The sequence below is a fragment of the Rhinoraja longicauda genome, chromosome 16, assembly GCF_053455715.1.
Source record: "Rhinoraja longicauda isolate Sanriku21f chromosome 16, sRhiLon1.1, whole genome shotgun sequence".
Classification (NCBI taxonomy): Eukaryota; Metazoa; Chordata; class Chondrichthyes; order Rajiformes; family Arhynchobatidae; genus Rhinoraja; species Rhinoraja longicauda.
This window is the reverse complement of record NC_135968.1, coordinates 12816153-12833208: the sequence shown is the minus strand read 5'-3', so window position 1 is coordinate 12833208 and position 17056 is coordinate 12816153. Positions and strand designations below refer to the sequence as shown.

Below are 17056 nucleotides of genomic sequence, written 5' to 3'. Positions count from 1 at the left end.
TTATAGCCTCAACCCTTCCTTCCATCAAAAGCCTCTGAATGAACTGCTGCCTCAAGAGGGTAGCATCTATTTTCAACACTCTGAAGAGAAGGAATGGGTGACGTTTCGGGTCGAGACCCTTCTTCAGACCGAAGAAGGATCTCGACCCGAAACCTCACCCATTCCATCTATCCAGAGATGCTGCCTGTCCTGCTGAGTTACTCCAGCATTTTGTGTCCATCTTTGGTTTAAACCAGCATCTGCAGTTCCTTCCTACACATTCATTATTGTAATGTCCTCTGTAAGACCCTGTTGTGGCTAGCACAATGAATATACACCCGACGTCTTGTAAGAAGATTTTATTACTGATCCTCACCAGGAAACTTCTAGAAGGTCACCTGACCTCAGTCACAAGGCACAAGCCCATTGGCCCTAGAAGGTCATCTGACCTCAGTCACAAGGCACAAGCCCATTGGCCAGCTTCTGCTCTTGGCCTCAAGGGGGCACTGGCATTTACATCACATATACATTACAATTATCAAGGATCTCCACCATATCGCCACGTCCTCACTGCTACATCGAACAGGACATGCAGAAGCCTAAAGTCCCATACCACCAGGCTCAGGAACAGCTACTTTCCTTCACCTATCAGGTCCGTGAAACAACCTGCACAACCCTAATACTAGCTTGACAACACAACACTACAAATGGACTTGATTTTTTTCTAATTGTGTTTTGCACAAATGTCTTTTTTTTTTACAAACAATCTTGTTTTTTTATACTGTCTCACAGAATTTATGTATATTTTGTGTATAATTTCTGTCTGAGTCTATGTACCTGTGATACTGCTGCAAGAAAGGTTTTCATTGTACCTGTACCTCACCTGACCTCAGGTGCTGTCGGTGTGGAGTTTGTACTTTATCCCTGTGATCACATGGGTTTCTTCCAGGTGCTGTGATTCCCTCCCACATACCAAAGACGTGTGGGTTTGTAGGTTCATTGGTCTCTGTAATTTGCACCTAGTGCATAGGGAGTGGATAAGGAAGTGGGATAATGACAGAACAAGTGTGAATGGTTATTGATAGTGTTGTGGACTTGGAGAGCCGAAAGATCTATTTCCATGCTTTAACTCTAAACTAAACCAAATAATCCTGAGCTTCTTCAAAATTGGAGCAAAGCATCATCAAAAAACTATATTTGTGGTAGTAGGTACCTTCACACAAATAGGTTTATTGAGAGCTGGTCAGTGCGGACTCGGTGGGCCGAAGGGCCTGTTTCTGCGCCGTATTTCTAAACAAAACTAAACTTGGTTTCTGTGCTCTTTTTCTTACCCCAGCCAACTTCCCACAAATGTTTTGAGATACTTTTCACCATTAAAAACAGTATAAATATAAGTTACCACACTTTATTGAAAAGCACTGTACAAGTAGTACAATTGTAGACATTTCAACAGAGAGAACGTTTAAAAGTAAATTCTTAATTTTTAATTTGATTTTGTTCCATTCATTTCTGCAGAATGGAAGCTTGCTCATGTAAAACTTCTCCTGATGTAAACTTTATCTTGTCTTCTCGTTAAGACAACCACATTCCTTTCCAAAATCCGCTAACAGTTTGGCTTCAGGCAGATCTATCAATCATCCAACATGCCTCAGAAATTATATTACACGGGGCCCGACACTCAGTGTATATATTAAAAAATGACAGTAGCTATGAATTTTCTCCAGAATCACTGATTTCTTCTCCCCAAATTAGCATAAAATAATATTGTGCATACTTATCAAAGTGTGCAGATTCTGATCCGCACATTATAGTACAATTTAGAACTTGAGCAGTGATTATTTGCTTGCTCACTAACATGTTGCCCTTGATTTGTCTTTTGATCAATTGACAAATGAAAGACAGCTATTCTCTCAATTGAAGATAGACACAAAATGCTGGAGTAACCCGGTAACGGGCAGCATCCCTGGAGAGAAGGAATGGGTGACGTTTCGGGTCGAGACCCTTCTTCAGACTGGTCTGAAGAAGGGTCTCAACCCGAAACTCACCTATTCCTTCTCTCTAGAGATGCTGGCTGTCCCGATGACTTACTCCAGCACTTTGTGTCTATCTTTGGTTTAAACCAGCATCTGCAGTTCCTTCCTGTACATATTCTCTCAATTGGCCAGGTCACCAATATAGCTATCCAAAGAGTATCCTCAACTGCCTGACAACCAGTGCAATAGCAGAAATGTCTGCTGGCTAATAATTCACTGAGGATGTGTGGACAGTTTTTGGGCATGGTTGGCACTGCAGTGATTGTGTAAAAGTTACATCACTACAATTTGTGTTTAAGTTTCTGAGATCCTTTCCAACTTAACACAGACACTGCCCAGAAACCACTGCTCAACCAAATGGAGGTTCTTCGGGCTAACGGCAAATGTTGAGGCTTTTTCAATGCAAAGAAAATTTAACTTTATGAATATCAAGTATCCCATTACTCAAGTTACTAAATTATATCTATTCTTTGATCATGTATTCATTGGCATTTGTAGAAAAGTTTCAAATGTCTTCAATTATTTTCCCGTGGAAATATTTCTCCTGAATAGTTTATCTTTAAATTGTTTGCTATTCCCCTTAATCATTGACATGTCCCCACCAGAAATAATTTCCCTCGATTCAATCCCCGTTCCATTTTCTATTGTGCAAACTCAAATTAGTTTTATTACTCTGGTGCACAAGGACGGACACTTGAACAGGCAGCGTGCAGGATGGAGGCTTGGTTTCACCTGTACGATCTAGAGTACTGTGTTACTCGGAGTCCTCTAAGCGGCCGATGGTATCATCAGAAGAATTAGGACACGTTGCCATAAGATTATCTTTGCTTCTGATCAGAGGTTGTTTCATAAGCAGTGCATTTTCATCAACTCGGTGAGTACATGATGATGTGTCAATGATCTCGCTGTGTAGGGATATGAGGTTTAAGTCCTGGCAGGCAGGCCCAGGATTGCTGGGCCATCAGCATCAGTCACGAAGAAAGGACAGTTAGCTTGCTTCTTGTCATGTGCAAGTGATCATAATTGTTCCCAGCTGCCTTATTTTGATACCTCCATAAGCAGTTAGGATTGTTATGTCCTGCTGCAGAACAACTGGACTTGGCATCCCTTTCTTATCCACTTTGTCAGGAATACATCTGTCTGAAGATGTGGAGAGGCAAGATGTTGCTATGTCCATCTGTGTCCACCTTGCATGTAAGGTTGATCTGTGTGCTGTTCCTATGAATATGGACCTTTGTGAAGATCTCTTGTCTGCACGGAGTTTGCACGTTCTCCCCATGGCCTGCGTGGGTTTTCTCCAGGATCTCCAGTTTCCTTCCATACTCTAAAGACATACAGGTTTGTAGGTTAATTGGCATGGTATAATGTTAAATTGTCCCTAGTGTGTGTAGGATAGTGCTAGTGTGCAGGGATCGCTGTTCGGCGTGGATTCAGTGGACCGAAGGGCCTGTTTCCATGCTGCATCTCTAAACTAAACTAAATCTCTTCACCATGATACTTATCATCCAAATTATGAATTTGAATCCCCCCAACAGCGAGTTTGAGGATCTCCTCACCATGTTGTACTTGTGAGATACGCTTTTCCTTTTTCTCTTGTTTTCCTGCGATTTGTGTCTAGCTCTGCAGATTGACCGCCAGTGCTTTTCCGCACTTCCTAAAAGTGGCTCCAAAGGCTGGGCAGTGGCTTTTTATCACTGAAAACATGTAAATTGCCAGAATTGCTGCATGTTTGCTGTTCAGCTTTGGATGCTGCTGGATACATCTCAGATCTTGGATGTTTGGGTCCAGATTGTGTCCATTTTCTTGCCTGTGAGACAATAGCCCGTTTGCAGCTTCATGCCCTTGTATGATGTCTATGGCATCTTGGAGGGTCAACTTCTCATCCCTTGACCAGTTCATATGGGGCACAGTCTACAAAGCCATCCATAAAGACTTCTGAACGTCTTTATGGACTGTGCCCCATATGAACTGGTCAAGCACTTGGCCATTCACCTCTTGCGTATCTCTGAACTTGCATTTCAAAATAATATTTTTCAGCTTTGTTGAGGTAGTCATCCACAGATTCATCGCAAGCTTCAGTTAGTCTTTGAAAAGCGTAGAAATCGTGGGTCTTCAGTTCGAGGTGTTGTTCAAACTTATCCAAGAGAACTTTTGTCTTCTCTTCATCCTCCTCTTGCTCAAACGTCCAACTGTTGTACAACTCTAGTTCCTTCTCTCAAGTCCAGAGAAGTAGGTAGCAGGCTTTCTCACTCTCATTAGCATCCTTTAACACACTGTTGAACATCAGGCCACATTTCTGTCTCAATATGGAGAAGGTTTTCACTATATCAGCAGCTCCCCAGTCCATTAAGAATAAGGGGTAGGCCATTTAGAACAGAGATGAGGAAAAACTTTTTCAGTCAGAGAGTTGTGAATCTGTGGAATTCTCTGCCTCAGGGGGCAGTGGAGGCCAATTCTCTGAATACATTCAAGAGAGAGCTAGATAGAGCTCTTAAGGATAGCGGAGTCAGGGGGTATGGGAAGAAAGCAGGAACGGGGTACTGATTGAGAATGATCAGCCATGATCACATTGAATGGCGGTGCTGGCTCGAAGGGCCGAATGGCTTACTCCTGCACCTATTGTCTATTGTCTATTAGTGGCGCTGGAACAGACATAGTCATCACAGCCATGTCTGAGTCAATGTATGTGGTGTTGTCATTCCAAATGTACATGACTGGAAAAAGCAGACAATCAGTTACACACGTTTTATGTCTACAGTGTGGTTACTCACTTGTTTTCACTGGCATAGAGCAACAAAACAAAGTCAGTCTTTTGTTGAATATTTGAGTCTGGTTGAAGCATATTGACTCTGGATTCTGGACTGTCAAAGCAGCCACACCCAGACATAAAACAGCTTTTTTTCCCACGAGTAGTAGCTCAACTCAATAACCAAAAGTCTGTAGTCTCTTTTTGCTACTTCCCTCACATATTTAAACTGTAATGTTGTATTTTTAATGTTTTAATGTTCTATGCTTTATTCTTAATTGTTTACTGTGTGTTCGTGTTGTTACTTGCGAGCGGAGCACCAAGGCACATTCCTTGTATGTGTACATACTTGGCCAATGAACTTATTCGTCCATTCATTCATTCATTGAACATCTACCTAGGTCGTCATAAGACTCATAACTGCTGCCGCCATGTTATGTTTTACGGTTGCAAAGTGCAAATAAAAGGAGGGGAAACAGCACCTTGTGTCTTGGTTCACATTTAATGGCTTCTGGCTGATCTGCTCTCATGACCACATAATGTGTCACGCTTAAATGGCATGTCACAACAACATCCCTTCAAATTGTGCTAATACTGTACGACACCGTGTGCAGCCACCCCACCACAGGCTGCCCTTGTACCACAAATCCTTTCTTGCATCAGCAGAGAGATGAGTTTACGGGATTGCTTAATATTTACCACCACCACCCTCGGGTAAAACTAGTGACGCCACTCTCCCACAATATAACCCAGGACACGAAATAAATTATTTGCAAACCAACATCAACAATTTAAAAAAACGAAGTAGAGACGGACGGTGCTAACAGTTTGGTTGCATTGGTTCAGCGAGTACTGCGGGCAGGTTGTTTGCTCCGCCCTTGGTTACCCCGGAAGCCCAGATTCGAACGTTGGCCCGCGAGATTCGAACGTTGGCCCGGGGACGTTCTGCGGCGCGAGCGAGCGGGCGGCGGTGGCGCCATGGTGTCGGAGCGCGGGGTAAGTGCTTCAGCGCGGCAGGTGGTGCAGCCGCCGGTGCAGCTCGGTTATAGAGCACGGTTAAACCTGGGCGGCTCCAAACCCCGCGGCCTGGGGCTGGGTGGAGTAGGTGTAACTGAAAATCAGTTTCGCCTGGAAGTCCCAGTCAAAGGCTTTTTTTTAATAGACAATAGGTGCAGGAGGAGGCCATTCGGCCCTTCGAGCCAGCACCGCCATTCAATGTGATCATGGCTGATCATTCTCAATCAGTACCCCGTTCCTGCCTTCTCCCCATACCCCCTGACTCCGCTATCCTTAAGAGCTCTATCTAGCTCTCTCTTGAATGCATTCAGAGAATTGGCCTCCACTGCCTTCTGAGGCAGAGAATTCCACAGATTCACAACTGACTGATATGAGTTTTTAAAAAAATTATCATATCATTCCAGCTGTAGAATGGGCTGCACACCTCTTCACTTACGCCCATTGAGATCTTAAGAACCTTAAAAAAAAACATTCACAACGGCTCCTCGTTAAACCCCTGTCTGTCTGTCTGATTGAGCTTTGTGCCATCTCTCTTTGTCTCTACGCCTCGGTATCTGATCAGGTCGTTGTGAAGCGTCTGTGTTAGGGATTCCAACATTGTTCTTCTGTGGCCAAACACTCGAGTCAATTATGGGTACAATGCAAAACTTGCAAGTTAGGCTTGGCAAAATCCTAAATAGTAAATAGAGGGCAGATTGAAAGGAATTACCTGCCAACACAAGTTCCCATTCCTTTGCTCCAGAGATGCTGCCTGTCCCGCTGAGTCACTCCAGCATTTTGTGCCTCTCTTCGGTTTAAACCAGCATCTGGAGTTTCTTCCAATACAAGTTTCGATTATCGTAGTGCATGGAACTTGCATCTCCGACACAAGGCAGATGGGACCTAAAAACGGTCAAGTTTAAGTTTGAATTGTTTTTAAAGTATTCTAGCTTGGATCAAAGCTAGCGGGTTCTTCATATGGGGCTTATCACTGCGGGATGTGATGGGTTAGTGAGTATGATGGGTCTTGCCAGCAGTGTTTCCTATTTCTCAATGTGCGAGATAGACACAAAGTGCTGGAGCAACTCAGCGGGTCAGGCAGCATCTCTGGAGAAAAGGAATAGGAGACATTTTGGGTCGAGATCCTACTTCAGACTGAAGTGGTTTGAAAAAAGGTCCTGACCTACAATGCTATCTGTTCATTCCTTCCACAGATGCTGCAAGCCCTGCTGAGTTCCTCCAGCACTTAGTTTTTTGTTTATGATTTCAGCATTTACATCTCCCTGTCTCCAGGACCTAACTATCTGTTGGCTTTGACTTGAGTATCAAATAAATTATATTCTCATGCTGGGATAGTTTTGAGATTGGCACGTACAGGTCAGATATTAATTTTATAACCAAGCAGAATGTTGTTAGAGACAAAGTGCTGGAGTAACTCAGCGGATCCGGCTGCATCTCTGGAGGAAATGGACAGGTGAAGAAGTGCCCCGACCCAAAACATCACTTATCCATTCCCTCCGCAGATGCTACCCGACCCGCTAAGTTACTGTAGCACTTTGTGTTTTACTCATCATTCCAGCATCTGTGGTTCCTTGTGCTCCAGAATGCTGTTGGATTTGCCCTGTTCATCACCCTGTTCAACTTAGATAGGTGTGTGGGTTGGGGTCTTCCAGGCCGTCTCCTCTGCCTTGTGAGAAGCTGACCTAATGCCCATGATGATCCCAATGGCCAGGTCTGCAAGTTGTGTCTGCAACAACTCCTCATGGTGGTTGTGTAGGAAGGAAGTACTGTGTGCAGTTTTGGTCTCCAAATTTGAGGAAGGATATTCTTGCTATTGAGGGCGTGCAGCGTAGGTTTACTAGGTTAATTCCCGGAATGGCGGGACTGTCATATGTTGAAAGACTGGAGCGACTAGGCTTGTATACACTGGAATTTAGAAGGATGAGAGGAGATCTTATCGAAACGTATAAGATTATTAAGGGGTTGGACATGTTAGAGGCAGGAAACATGTTCCCAATGTTGGGGGAGTCCAGAACAAGGGGCCACAGTTTAAGAATAAGGGGTAGGCCATTTGGAACTGAGATGAGGAAAAACCTTTTCAGTCAGAGAGTTGTGAATCTGTGGAATTCTCTACCTCAGAAGGCAGTGGAGGTCAATTCTCTGAATGCATTCAAGAGAGAGCTAGATAGAGCTCTTGAGGATAGCGGAGTCGGGGTATGGGGTGAAGGCAGGAACGGGGTACTGATTGAGAATGATCAGCCATGATCACATTGAATGGCGGTGGTGGCTCGAAGGGCCGTATGGCCTCCTCCTGCGCCTATTGTCTAAAAAAAAGGAACTTATTCCTTTTCTTCAGAGATGCTGTCTGACCCGCTGAGTTACTCCAGTTTTTTGTGTCTTATCTTCACGGTGGTTGTTGTGAAGAAGCTCTTGTGTGAAGTCAGGTGTTTTTTCCATGTGTGGCAATACCAAATGTGAGGTGTATTACAGGGATTAGAGTTGGGGCCTCAGTATTTAACAATTTACACAAGTGATTGGATTAAGACAGCAAACGTGAATGTTGCTAAATGTGCTGACAATGCATAAATGGGTAGGAAAATAAATCGTGAAGATAGGGAGGTTATGCTGCAGTTATATAGGCCACTAATAAGACCTCATCTGGAGTATTGTGCATGGTTTTGATCTCCTTATTTAAGGAAGGATGTAAATGCAGAGGAGGTTCACTGGACTAATAGATGGGAGGGTTGTCTTGTGAGGAAGAGTGGAGTGGGCTGGGTTTATATTTACTGGAGTTTAGAGGAATAAGATGGTACTTCAATGAAATATCAAGGCATACAGCACAGAAACAGAACATTCAGCCCAACTCTTCCATGTTGACAAGATGTTTATTTGAGCTAGTACCATTTATATGTATGTGTCTGGCCCATATACCCTCAAAATGCTGGAATTTGGAACAATAAATAATCTGCTGGAGGAATTCAGTCGGTCAAGCAGCTTCTGTCGTGGGAAAGGAAAAGTCAAGGTTTTCGGATTAAAACCCTGCATCAGGACTAGGAATGGAGAAGGCAGATCACCAGTACAGAGAAATGAGAGGGAGGGGTGAGCGGGGAGGCCATATTGGTGGATTGAGAGCAGAGAGGGACGATGAGCAGATGGTGCCGGGTAAGGGGGAGGGGGTAGAGTTGGGAAGCAGATGCATATCTAGGTGGAGGCAATTGGTGGGAGTGGAGGCTGAAAATGGAGACAGCTTGGAAAGTGACAAACTGAATACTCCGGCTTAGATTTTCACATTTGCCAGGGGATCAATGTTTGTAGCAAGCATCAAAGACAGCTTTGGCTGTTCAGTAATTATTTGGGGGAAACTGCAGTTTGTACAGCTTGCCCTTCTCAGTAAGCTCCTTAATCCTACAAACTTCCACAAAACTTTCATCACTTATGCATCCACATTGACTAAAACTGGTCTGCGTCTTAAAATCTGACTCCCTTTATAAACCTCTCTACTTTAGCACTTTCTGTTTTTAACATTCTCTTTGAAACCTATCTTATTAACCAAGCTTTTAGTCAAATGCAATGTAGCTCAGTCGTGAATTTTGTTTCACAGCATACAGAGAAAATGTCTTGGAATATTTGGAATCACAGGGTTGTATGCAATAGAAACAGCCCTTTAGCCCACCATGTCCATGCTAACCCCAATGCTTATCTGAACTACAGTAATGCAATTTTACTGCATTAATTAATTCTATACCTTCAGCAAAACTCAAAGCGCTGAAGGAACTCAGCGGATCAGGCAGCATCTGTGGAGGGAATGGGAAAGGAACGTTTCGGGTCGGTGCCCTTCTTAGACTGAGGGAGTGAATATTTTAATTTAAGGAAGAAGGGTCTCGACCCGAAAGGTCACCCATTCCTTCTCTCCTGAGATGCTGCTTGACCCGCTGAGTTACTCCAGCATTTTGTGATACCTTCATTTTAGTTTAAGGCATTTATTCCCATTGTCAAATATATGTTGTTTACTACTGTTTAATTTTACCATTGACACAGATAGTTTTTGAAAATATTTTTTTAGAAGTTGTGAAGTTTGTAGACCTTCTGTGGCCTCACTGCGAGTCCCTATGACAGTTGGCAGAGTGATGTATGAAGTTTAAATTTTAACATAAAACACTGCTGTGTGCATAGTATTTGCCAACTTAGTATTCAATGTTTTGGCACCATCTCATGGCAGACCATTGAAACTACAGATGTTCAATTTTTCCCAAAACCAGATCAAGCAAGTTAATCGTTTTTTTAGTTCTATCGTTATCATATAAAATTACAGCGCAGGAACAGTACCTTCAGCCCACAAGGTCGAACATGATGCTAAGTTAAACTAATCTCTGCCGAAGATAGACACAAAAAGCTGGAGTAAATTCAGCGGGATAGGCAGCATCTCTGGAGAGAAGGAATGGGTGACGTTGCGGGCTGAGACCCTTCTTCAGACTGGTTAGGGATAAGGGAAACGAGAGAGTTACTCCAGCTTTTTGTGTCTATCTTTGGTTTAAACCAGTATCTGCAGTTCCTTCTTACTCTAATCTTCTCTGCCTACATGTGATCCCACATCCCCCCTTTCCCTGCTTGTTCATGGGTCTATCTAAAAGCCTTTTAAATACCACTGTCGTATATGTTTCCACCGTCACCCCTGGCAGCATGTTCCAGGCATCCACCACTCTATATAGAACAAAAACTTGCCCCCTCTCATCTTAAAACTATGCCCTCGAGACTTTGATATTTCCACCCTGAGAAAAGTGTTCTGACTGTCGACCTTATCTGCGCCTCTCATAATTTTATAAACTTCTATCAGGTCACCCCTCAACCTCCGACACTTCAGAGAAAACAATCCAAGTTTGTCCAACCTCTCCTTATAGCCAATACCCTCTAAGCTAGGCTGTATTTTGGTAAACCTCCTCTGTACCCTCCTCTGTACCCTCTCCAAAGCTTCTACATTCTTCCTGTGATGGGGTAACCAGAACACTATCCAAGAGTTGTAAAGTTGTTCTCACATTTGTAAGGAAAACTTGTTACAATGTTGACATTAAAAACGACAGCAGTAGATTCCAGAACTATAAATCTCAAAGTAAAGTGTCATGTTTCTGAAATATATTTGTGCTTGTCGGACAAGGAGTGGTCCCGTTCCCACTTAAGGATGAAAATACCGCAGGTGCTAGAAATCTGTAATAAAATCAACAGAAAATGCTGGAAACACTCAGCAGGTCAGGCGGCATCTGTGAAAAGAGAAATTAAGTTTCAATCCAACACCTGGGGTTTTGATTTCAGGATATTCAAGGCCAGCATTAAACTCATCTTGGACGCTTTGTCCACTCTATGTCAATGATCTATCAAAGCCCCAAATACCAATTAGACAATAGGTGCAGGAGGAGGCCATTCGGCCCTTCGAGCCAGCACCGCCATTCAATGTGATCATGGCTGATCATTCTTAATCAGTACCCCGTTCCTGCCTTCCCATACCCCCCTGACTCCGCTATCCTTAAGAGCTCTATCCAGCTCTCTCTTGAATTCATTCTGGAGGCAGTGACTCTCACACCTATGAGAAGTATCTCGGCTAGCACTTGGCTCGTCAAGGTACATCACTGAAAAGTACAACACAGGAACCGGCCCTTTGTTCTCCAATTTATTTGCAATTTGATGCCAAGGTAAAATAATCTCATGTATCTGCACATGATCCATGTCTGCACATGATCCATGCCCCTCCATTCTTTGCATATCAATATGCCCATCTAAAAGCTTCTTAAACTAGGATTGATAATCTGATCATTATCTGACGGGCGGCACGGTAGCGCAGCGGTAGAGTTGCTGCTTTACAGCGAATGCAGCGCCGGAGACTCAGGTTCGATCCTGACTACGGGTGCTGCACTGTAAGGAGTTTGTACGTTCTCCCCGTGACCTGCGTGGGTTTTCTCCGAGATCTTCGGTTTCCTCCCACACTCCAAAGACGTACAGGTATGTAGGTTAATTGGCTGGGTAAATGTAAAAATTGTCCCTAGTGGGTGTAGGATAGTGTTAATGTACGGGGATCGCTGGGCGGCACGGACTTGGAGGGCCGAAAAGGCCTGTTTCCGGCTGTATATATATGATATGATATGATATGATTGCTATTTCTCTTACCCTATCACCATTTTAATAACAGAAAGTTGGAAGTAACCTAATAATTCAATATGTGTAAGAAAATAACTACAGATGCTGGTACAAATCGAAGGTATTTATTCACAAAATGTTGGAGTAACTCAGCAGGTCAGGCAGCATCTCAGGAGAGAAGGAATGGGTGACGTTTCGGGTCGAGACCCTTCTTCAGACTGATGTCAGGGGGGTGGGACAAAGGAAGGATATAGGTGGAGACAGGAAGATAGAGGGAGAACTGGGAAGGGGGAGGGGATATGGTGGCTACCTGTTGTGTAAGGTCTTCTCCACTCCAGTCTGTTCCTGTGATCTTGTCTCCTGTCCAATCTGTTATTTTGCTGGATGGGAAAGCGGTTCTATGTTTGTGTTGAGGTTGGAACAAGCTGCCAGAGAAAGTGGCCGAGGCAGGTGTAGTAACAACAGTTAAAAGACAGGGATATGGATAGGAAAGAGTTAGAGCGAATGGGCCTGATGCAGCAAATGGGATTCACTTAAATCGGCATGTTGCTGAACAGGGATAATTTGACCCGAAGGGCTTGTTTCCATGATGTATTACTCTCTGACACTAACTTTCGTATTCCTAGAAGGAGGAGCGTACTGTGCTGGAGGGGAAACTGTTCACTTTGTACTTGGCATTTGAACAATCTAGGATGTTCTTATAGTCAGTGAAAATGTTGGTGAGGCTTTAAAAACAAACTAATAAATCTCCCAAAGCATGCCACGGAGTGTTTAACCTAAGTTATTACTGGTTTGAGTTCCAAATTCAATGCTAACCCGGAGACCTATTGTTCCCAATGGAAAATTCACACAAATTGTTCTGACGTTTGAACTGATTCAATGATTTTGTGATACTTTGGGCCAAAAGTTAAAATGCCTGCCCCAGCCGACAAATAATATTCCATGGCACTATTTCGAAGAAGAGTAGGGAAGTTACCTCTGATAGCGTGGACAATATTTATTGTAATGTTGTCTTGCAGTTTGTGGGGCATTGTTGCGTATAATTTAGCTACTATAATGCTGTATATAATTAGTTTCGTTTGGAAGTACAGTGCGGAAACAGGCCCATTGGGCCACCAAGTCCACGGCAACATCGGCCACAAATTCACGCTAGTTCTGTGTTATCCCACCTTCTCATCCACTCCCTACAAATTTACAGACCTACAAACCCGCATGAGTTTGGGATGAGGGGGATACCAGAGCACCCGGAGGAAACCCACATGGTCACAGGGAGAACGTGCAAACTCCACATAGGCAGCAGCCGAAGTCACGATTGAACCCGTGTTTCTAGCGCTGCGAGTTAACAGCTTTACTGCCGCTCCACAGTGTAACATGCTTTGAGAGTCCTGAGTTTATGAAAGGTGCAAAAATAAATGCAGGTTTTTCTCAAGCATTCTACCGGTTTCTCGTTACCACCTTGCAGGTTTCTGATCTCCAAGAAAAAATTGACTTTGAAACTCGGATGCGGGAAGGAGCCTGCAAACTTCTTGCCGCTTCCACTCAGCGGGATCAGGTGCTGCACGCTGCTAAAAGCCTGCTGACATGCAATGCCCGCCTAATCCGTTACAGAGCCGAATTACAGAAGCATTCAGAGGATCAGATCCTGGCCAAAGTGTCAAGGAGGTACGTTGGAACTGAAGGTCAACTTGGTTTAGTTGGCGATTTCCTTTTTATTTTATCCTCAATGTACCCTGTGCATTTGACTTGTTAATAGCTTGCATATAATTTCAAAATAAGACTAGATTGCTGCCTTAAAACATGATCAAGTTGCAGTACTCTGGATATTTACCATTTTATGTTTGCTGGAATAGTGTCTGTGTGAACTATTCCAACTTCGCATCCATCCTAAATATTGTAGACAATAGGTGCTATTTGAAACTATATATCTGTTTGAAAATATATGCCATTAAAAAACAAGAAATATATCTGGTAAGTGTAATCTCTTTGATATTTTAGAAAGCAATATTGCTTTTAGAAGACATTTTAAAACAGAAATGTGCCTCAAGGGCTGAATCGTTTCATGCCAGTGTGACAAATATCCCTTTATTCTTGAAGAATTGAAAACGGCTTTGTGTAAAAGCACTATTGTGACTTGTTGGGAATGGTGAATCTCATAAAATCAATGAGAACTGCATCTACAGTGTAGTCGGGTGCACTGCTGCTTGTTTGAGCTTTATGTTAGGAGCTCGCTCTTTCCAGTTAGTAGCTCGACCTTTCCTGAGTTTGTGATTCATATTTGCTTTCTGTTTTCTGCAGGTCTTCAGAGGCTGAGACAAAGGAGCAAAGGCCGTGTTCTGGAAAAGTTGCAATATCTGGTGCTATTATTTATACCGTTTACTTTTTGGCTTGTTTCACTTCTCCAGTTGCAAAGGCCACTTGATTCCTGTTCTCTATACGTCTGGCCCCGTTTCCTTCCATGCACTGCCTCTGTCCTCACACACTCCTTTGATGTCACTGAGACAATTGTTTCCATGCTGTTCTGGCTAACTACCCCGACTTGCCACGATAAACAAGTTGATTCAAACCCCTGTGCCCGAACTTGCACAGAGCCCTGTTTACCTAATGGTTCCATGTTCACTGACCTCTTTTGGCTCCCCCAGTGCCTCAAATTTTTAAAATGCTTGGCTGTGGGGGCAAAGTCAGTGGATATATTTAAGGCAGAGATAGATAGATTCTTGATTAGTACGGGTGTCAGAGGTTATGGGGAGAAGGCAGAGGAGAATGGGGTTAGGAGGGAGAGACAGTTCAGCCATGATTGAATGGTGGAGTAGGCTTGATGGGCCAAATGGCCTAATTCTACTCCTATCACTTATGACTTTATGAGCTTGTCTTTATGCTCCAATCTCTGCATGGGCTCACTTCTCCCAATCTCCAGTCTGCAATCCTAAAATCTTCGGAATATCCTTCTTGACCCACCCAGGTCTCCATGCATTCTCATTCCTTTCATTCTGCCGTTTCCAACCCTGAAATACATTCAGCCATCTGGGCCCCAAACGCTAGAATTGCATCTCTAAACCTTTTGGCTTCTCTCTTTTAAAGCGCTTTTTAAATGTATGTTTTCCATCAAGTTTCTGGTCAACTGACCCAATGTTGTCTTCTTTGATTTGAAGCTGTGGATTGTCCAATCTCTCTCCTCTGAATTAACTTCGAATATTTTGCTTGTCAAAGATGGTATATATCTAGATGATGATTATCTAGATATTTCCATATCTGGTGCTCCAACACAAATGTGTAGGAAGGAACTGTAGATGTTAGTTTACATTGAAGATAGTCACAAAATGCTGGAGTAACTCAGCGGGACAGGCAGCAACTCTGGATAGAAGAAATGGGTAACGTTTTGAGTCGAGACCCTTCTGACCCGTCTGAAGAAGGGCCTCGACCCGAAATGTCACCCATTCCTTCTATCCAGATATGCTTCCTGTCCCGCTGAGTTACTCCAGCATTTTGTGTCTAGCTCCAGCACAAATGTTGTTTTATCCTCTGTTTCCAAATATCCTGGTAATGTTGTCAAACAGTGACTACCTGCTGACATTGGCACACAGGTATACAACCCTCAGTACAATCCTTGCGCTCTACTTTGATCCCTGCTTCCAGATATAGCCACCCCAGATCAGTGTTGCAAGTACTGGTTGGATGTGTTCCAGGTGGCCGTGGCATCTCATCAAGTTGCTCTGCCTCATGATGTGCCATTGATGCCCATTGCTCAGATTTATAGTGGAAACTATTACTGAAAGCCTCCAGTTCTGCGGAAGCACTCTTCTGCTACTGGTTGTACACCAGTACCCCAACTTCTGAGAACGTGCAGCAATAGAGTTGCTGCCTTACAGCGCCAGAGATCCAGGGTCGATCCTGACTACGACAGCTGTCTGTATGGTGTTTGTACGCTCACCCTGTGAGCTGTGTGGGTTTTCTCCAGGATCCCCGGTTTACTCCCACACTCCAAAAAAGTACAGTTTTGTGGGTCTCAACCCAAAACGTCACCCATTCCTTCTCTCCGGAGATGCTGCCTGTCCCACTGAGTTACTCCAGCATTTTGTATCTACCTTCAATTTAAACCAGCATCTGCAGTTCTTTCCTACACAAGTTTGTAGGTTAATTGGCTTGGTAATATTATAAATTGTCCCTTGTATGTGTAGGATAGTGTTAGTGTGCAGGGATTGCTGGTCGGCACGGACACGGTAGGCCGAAAGGCCTGTTTCTGCACCATATCTCTAAAACTAAAACAATGGCAAGTTTATTCCCCGATGGTGTACAATTTGTTTGAAGTTGGCCCACAGAGTTCTTAAATTGTTCCATTGCGTTCTAATTATCAAGAGTTGTTATATTCTTGTCGTTGTAGATATCCGAATTCCATTAATGTGGAAAGACACCGATCACTTTAACTACCGGGGCAGTAAGTAAATAAAAGTATCATTTTTGACATCTATCTTTCCCTGGCCTATTTTCTGACACTAATCTCACTTTCTTGGGTTATAGGGAGCCAGCGCTTTGCCGTGTTTTGCCTGTTGAAGATTGAAGCCCAGATTTTTGAGACAGAGATGGTCATCGTAGATAAGGCTCTCACTGACATCTGCTTTGAGGATTTGATAATTTTGTGAGTCCTTTGAAATGGTTTTACTTTGCTGTTCCGAGAACCATCAATGAATTCAGGGAAAAATGCGGGCTTAATATCTGTTTTATATGTTTTCAAGAAAGAAAGATTTGAAGTAACTCACCTTTCACGATTTCAGGATAACTGAAAAGACTATTTCCCTAATCGGGAAATCACTATTTTCAGGGTCCATTTTTGGACTAAAGTCCCAAAGTAGGAATGAAGAGGTTGACCAAATCATTTGTTTTCGGTGCTGTTTGAAGGGTGACTAAAAGGACGCTGAGAGGAACTCTACTGCTCATCTACAAACACTGTCAGGGGAATCTTATGCATACCCAGAAGGAAGGAGTTTAACATGTTGCACAAGGGATTTGAGTATTTTAATTCCGGTTTCAACAAGTCTTTTTGTACAAGGGTACGTGTTTATTGTACGTGTCCTAGGCCTAACCATTTTAGGCTGTTTCATCAATACCTTCCATTCCATCATAAGGCCAGATGTGTGAATGTTTGTTGATGACAAATCAAACAAAATCTCCACATCGACAA

General features: G+C 43.4%; 1 protein-coding gene across 3 annotated transcripts in view; it reads left to right on the top strand.

The window, feature by feature from the left end:
• The first annotated feature begins 5686 nt into the window (after positions 1-5686).
• Positions 5687-17056, top strand: part of LOC144600884 (rhotekin-2-like) — a 36829-nt gene continuing 25459 nt past the window's right edge. The window contains exons 1-5 of one of the 3 annotated variants that reach the window (XM_078412767.1): positions 5687-5754; positions 13343-13542; positions 14176-14234; positions 16259-16312; positions 16396-16513. In XM_078412767.1, the coding sequence (XP_078268893.1) occupies positions 5737-5754; positions 13343-13542; positions 14176-14234; positions 16259-16312; positions 16396-16513 (449 nt within the window). In that variant the 5' untranslated portion in view covers positions 5687-5736. Of the gene's footprint in view, positions 5755-13342; positions 13543-14175; positions 14235-16258; positions 16313-16395; positions 16518-17056 lie in introns of those variants that run through there. The other 2 variants (XM_078412768.1, XM_078412769.1) reach the window with 2 other exon arrangements.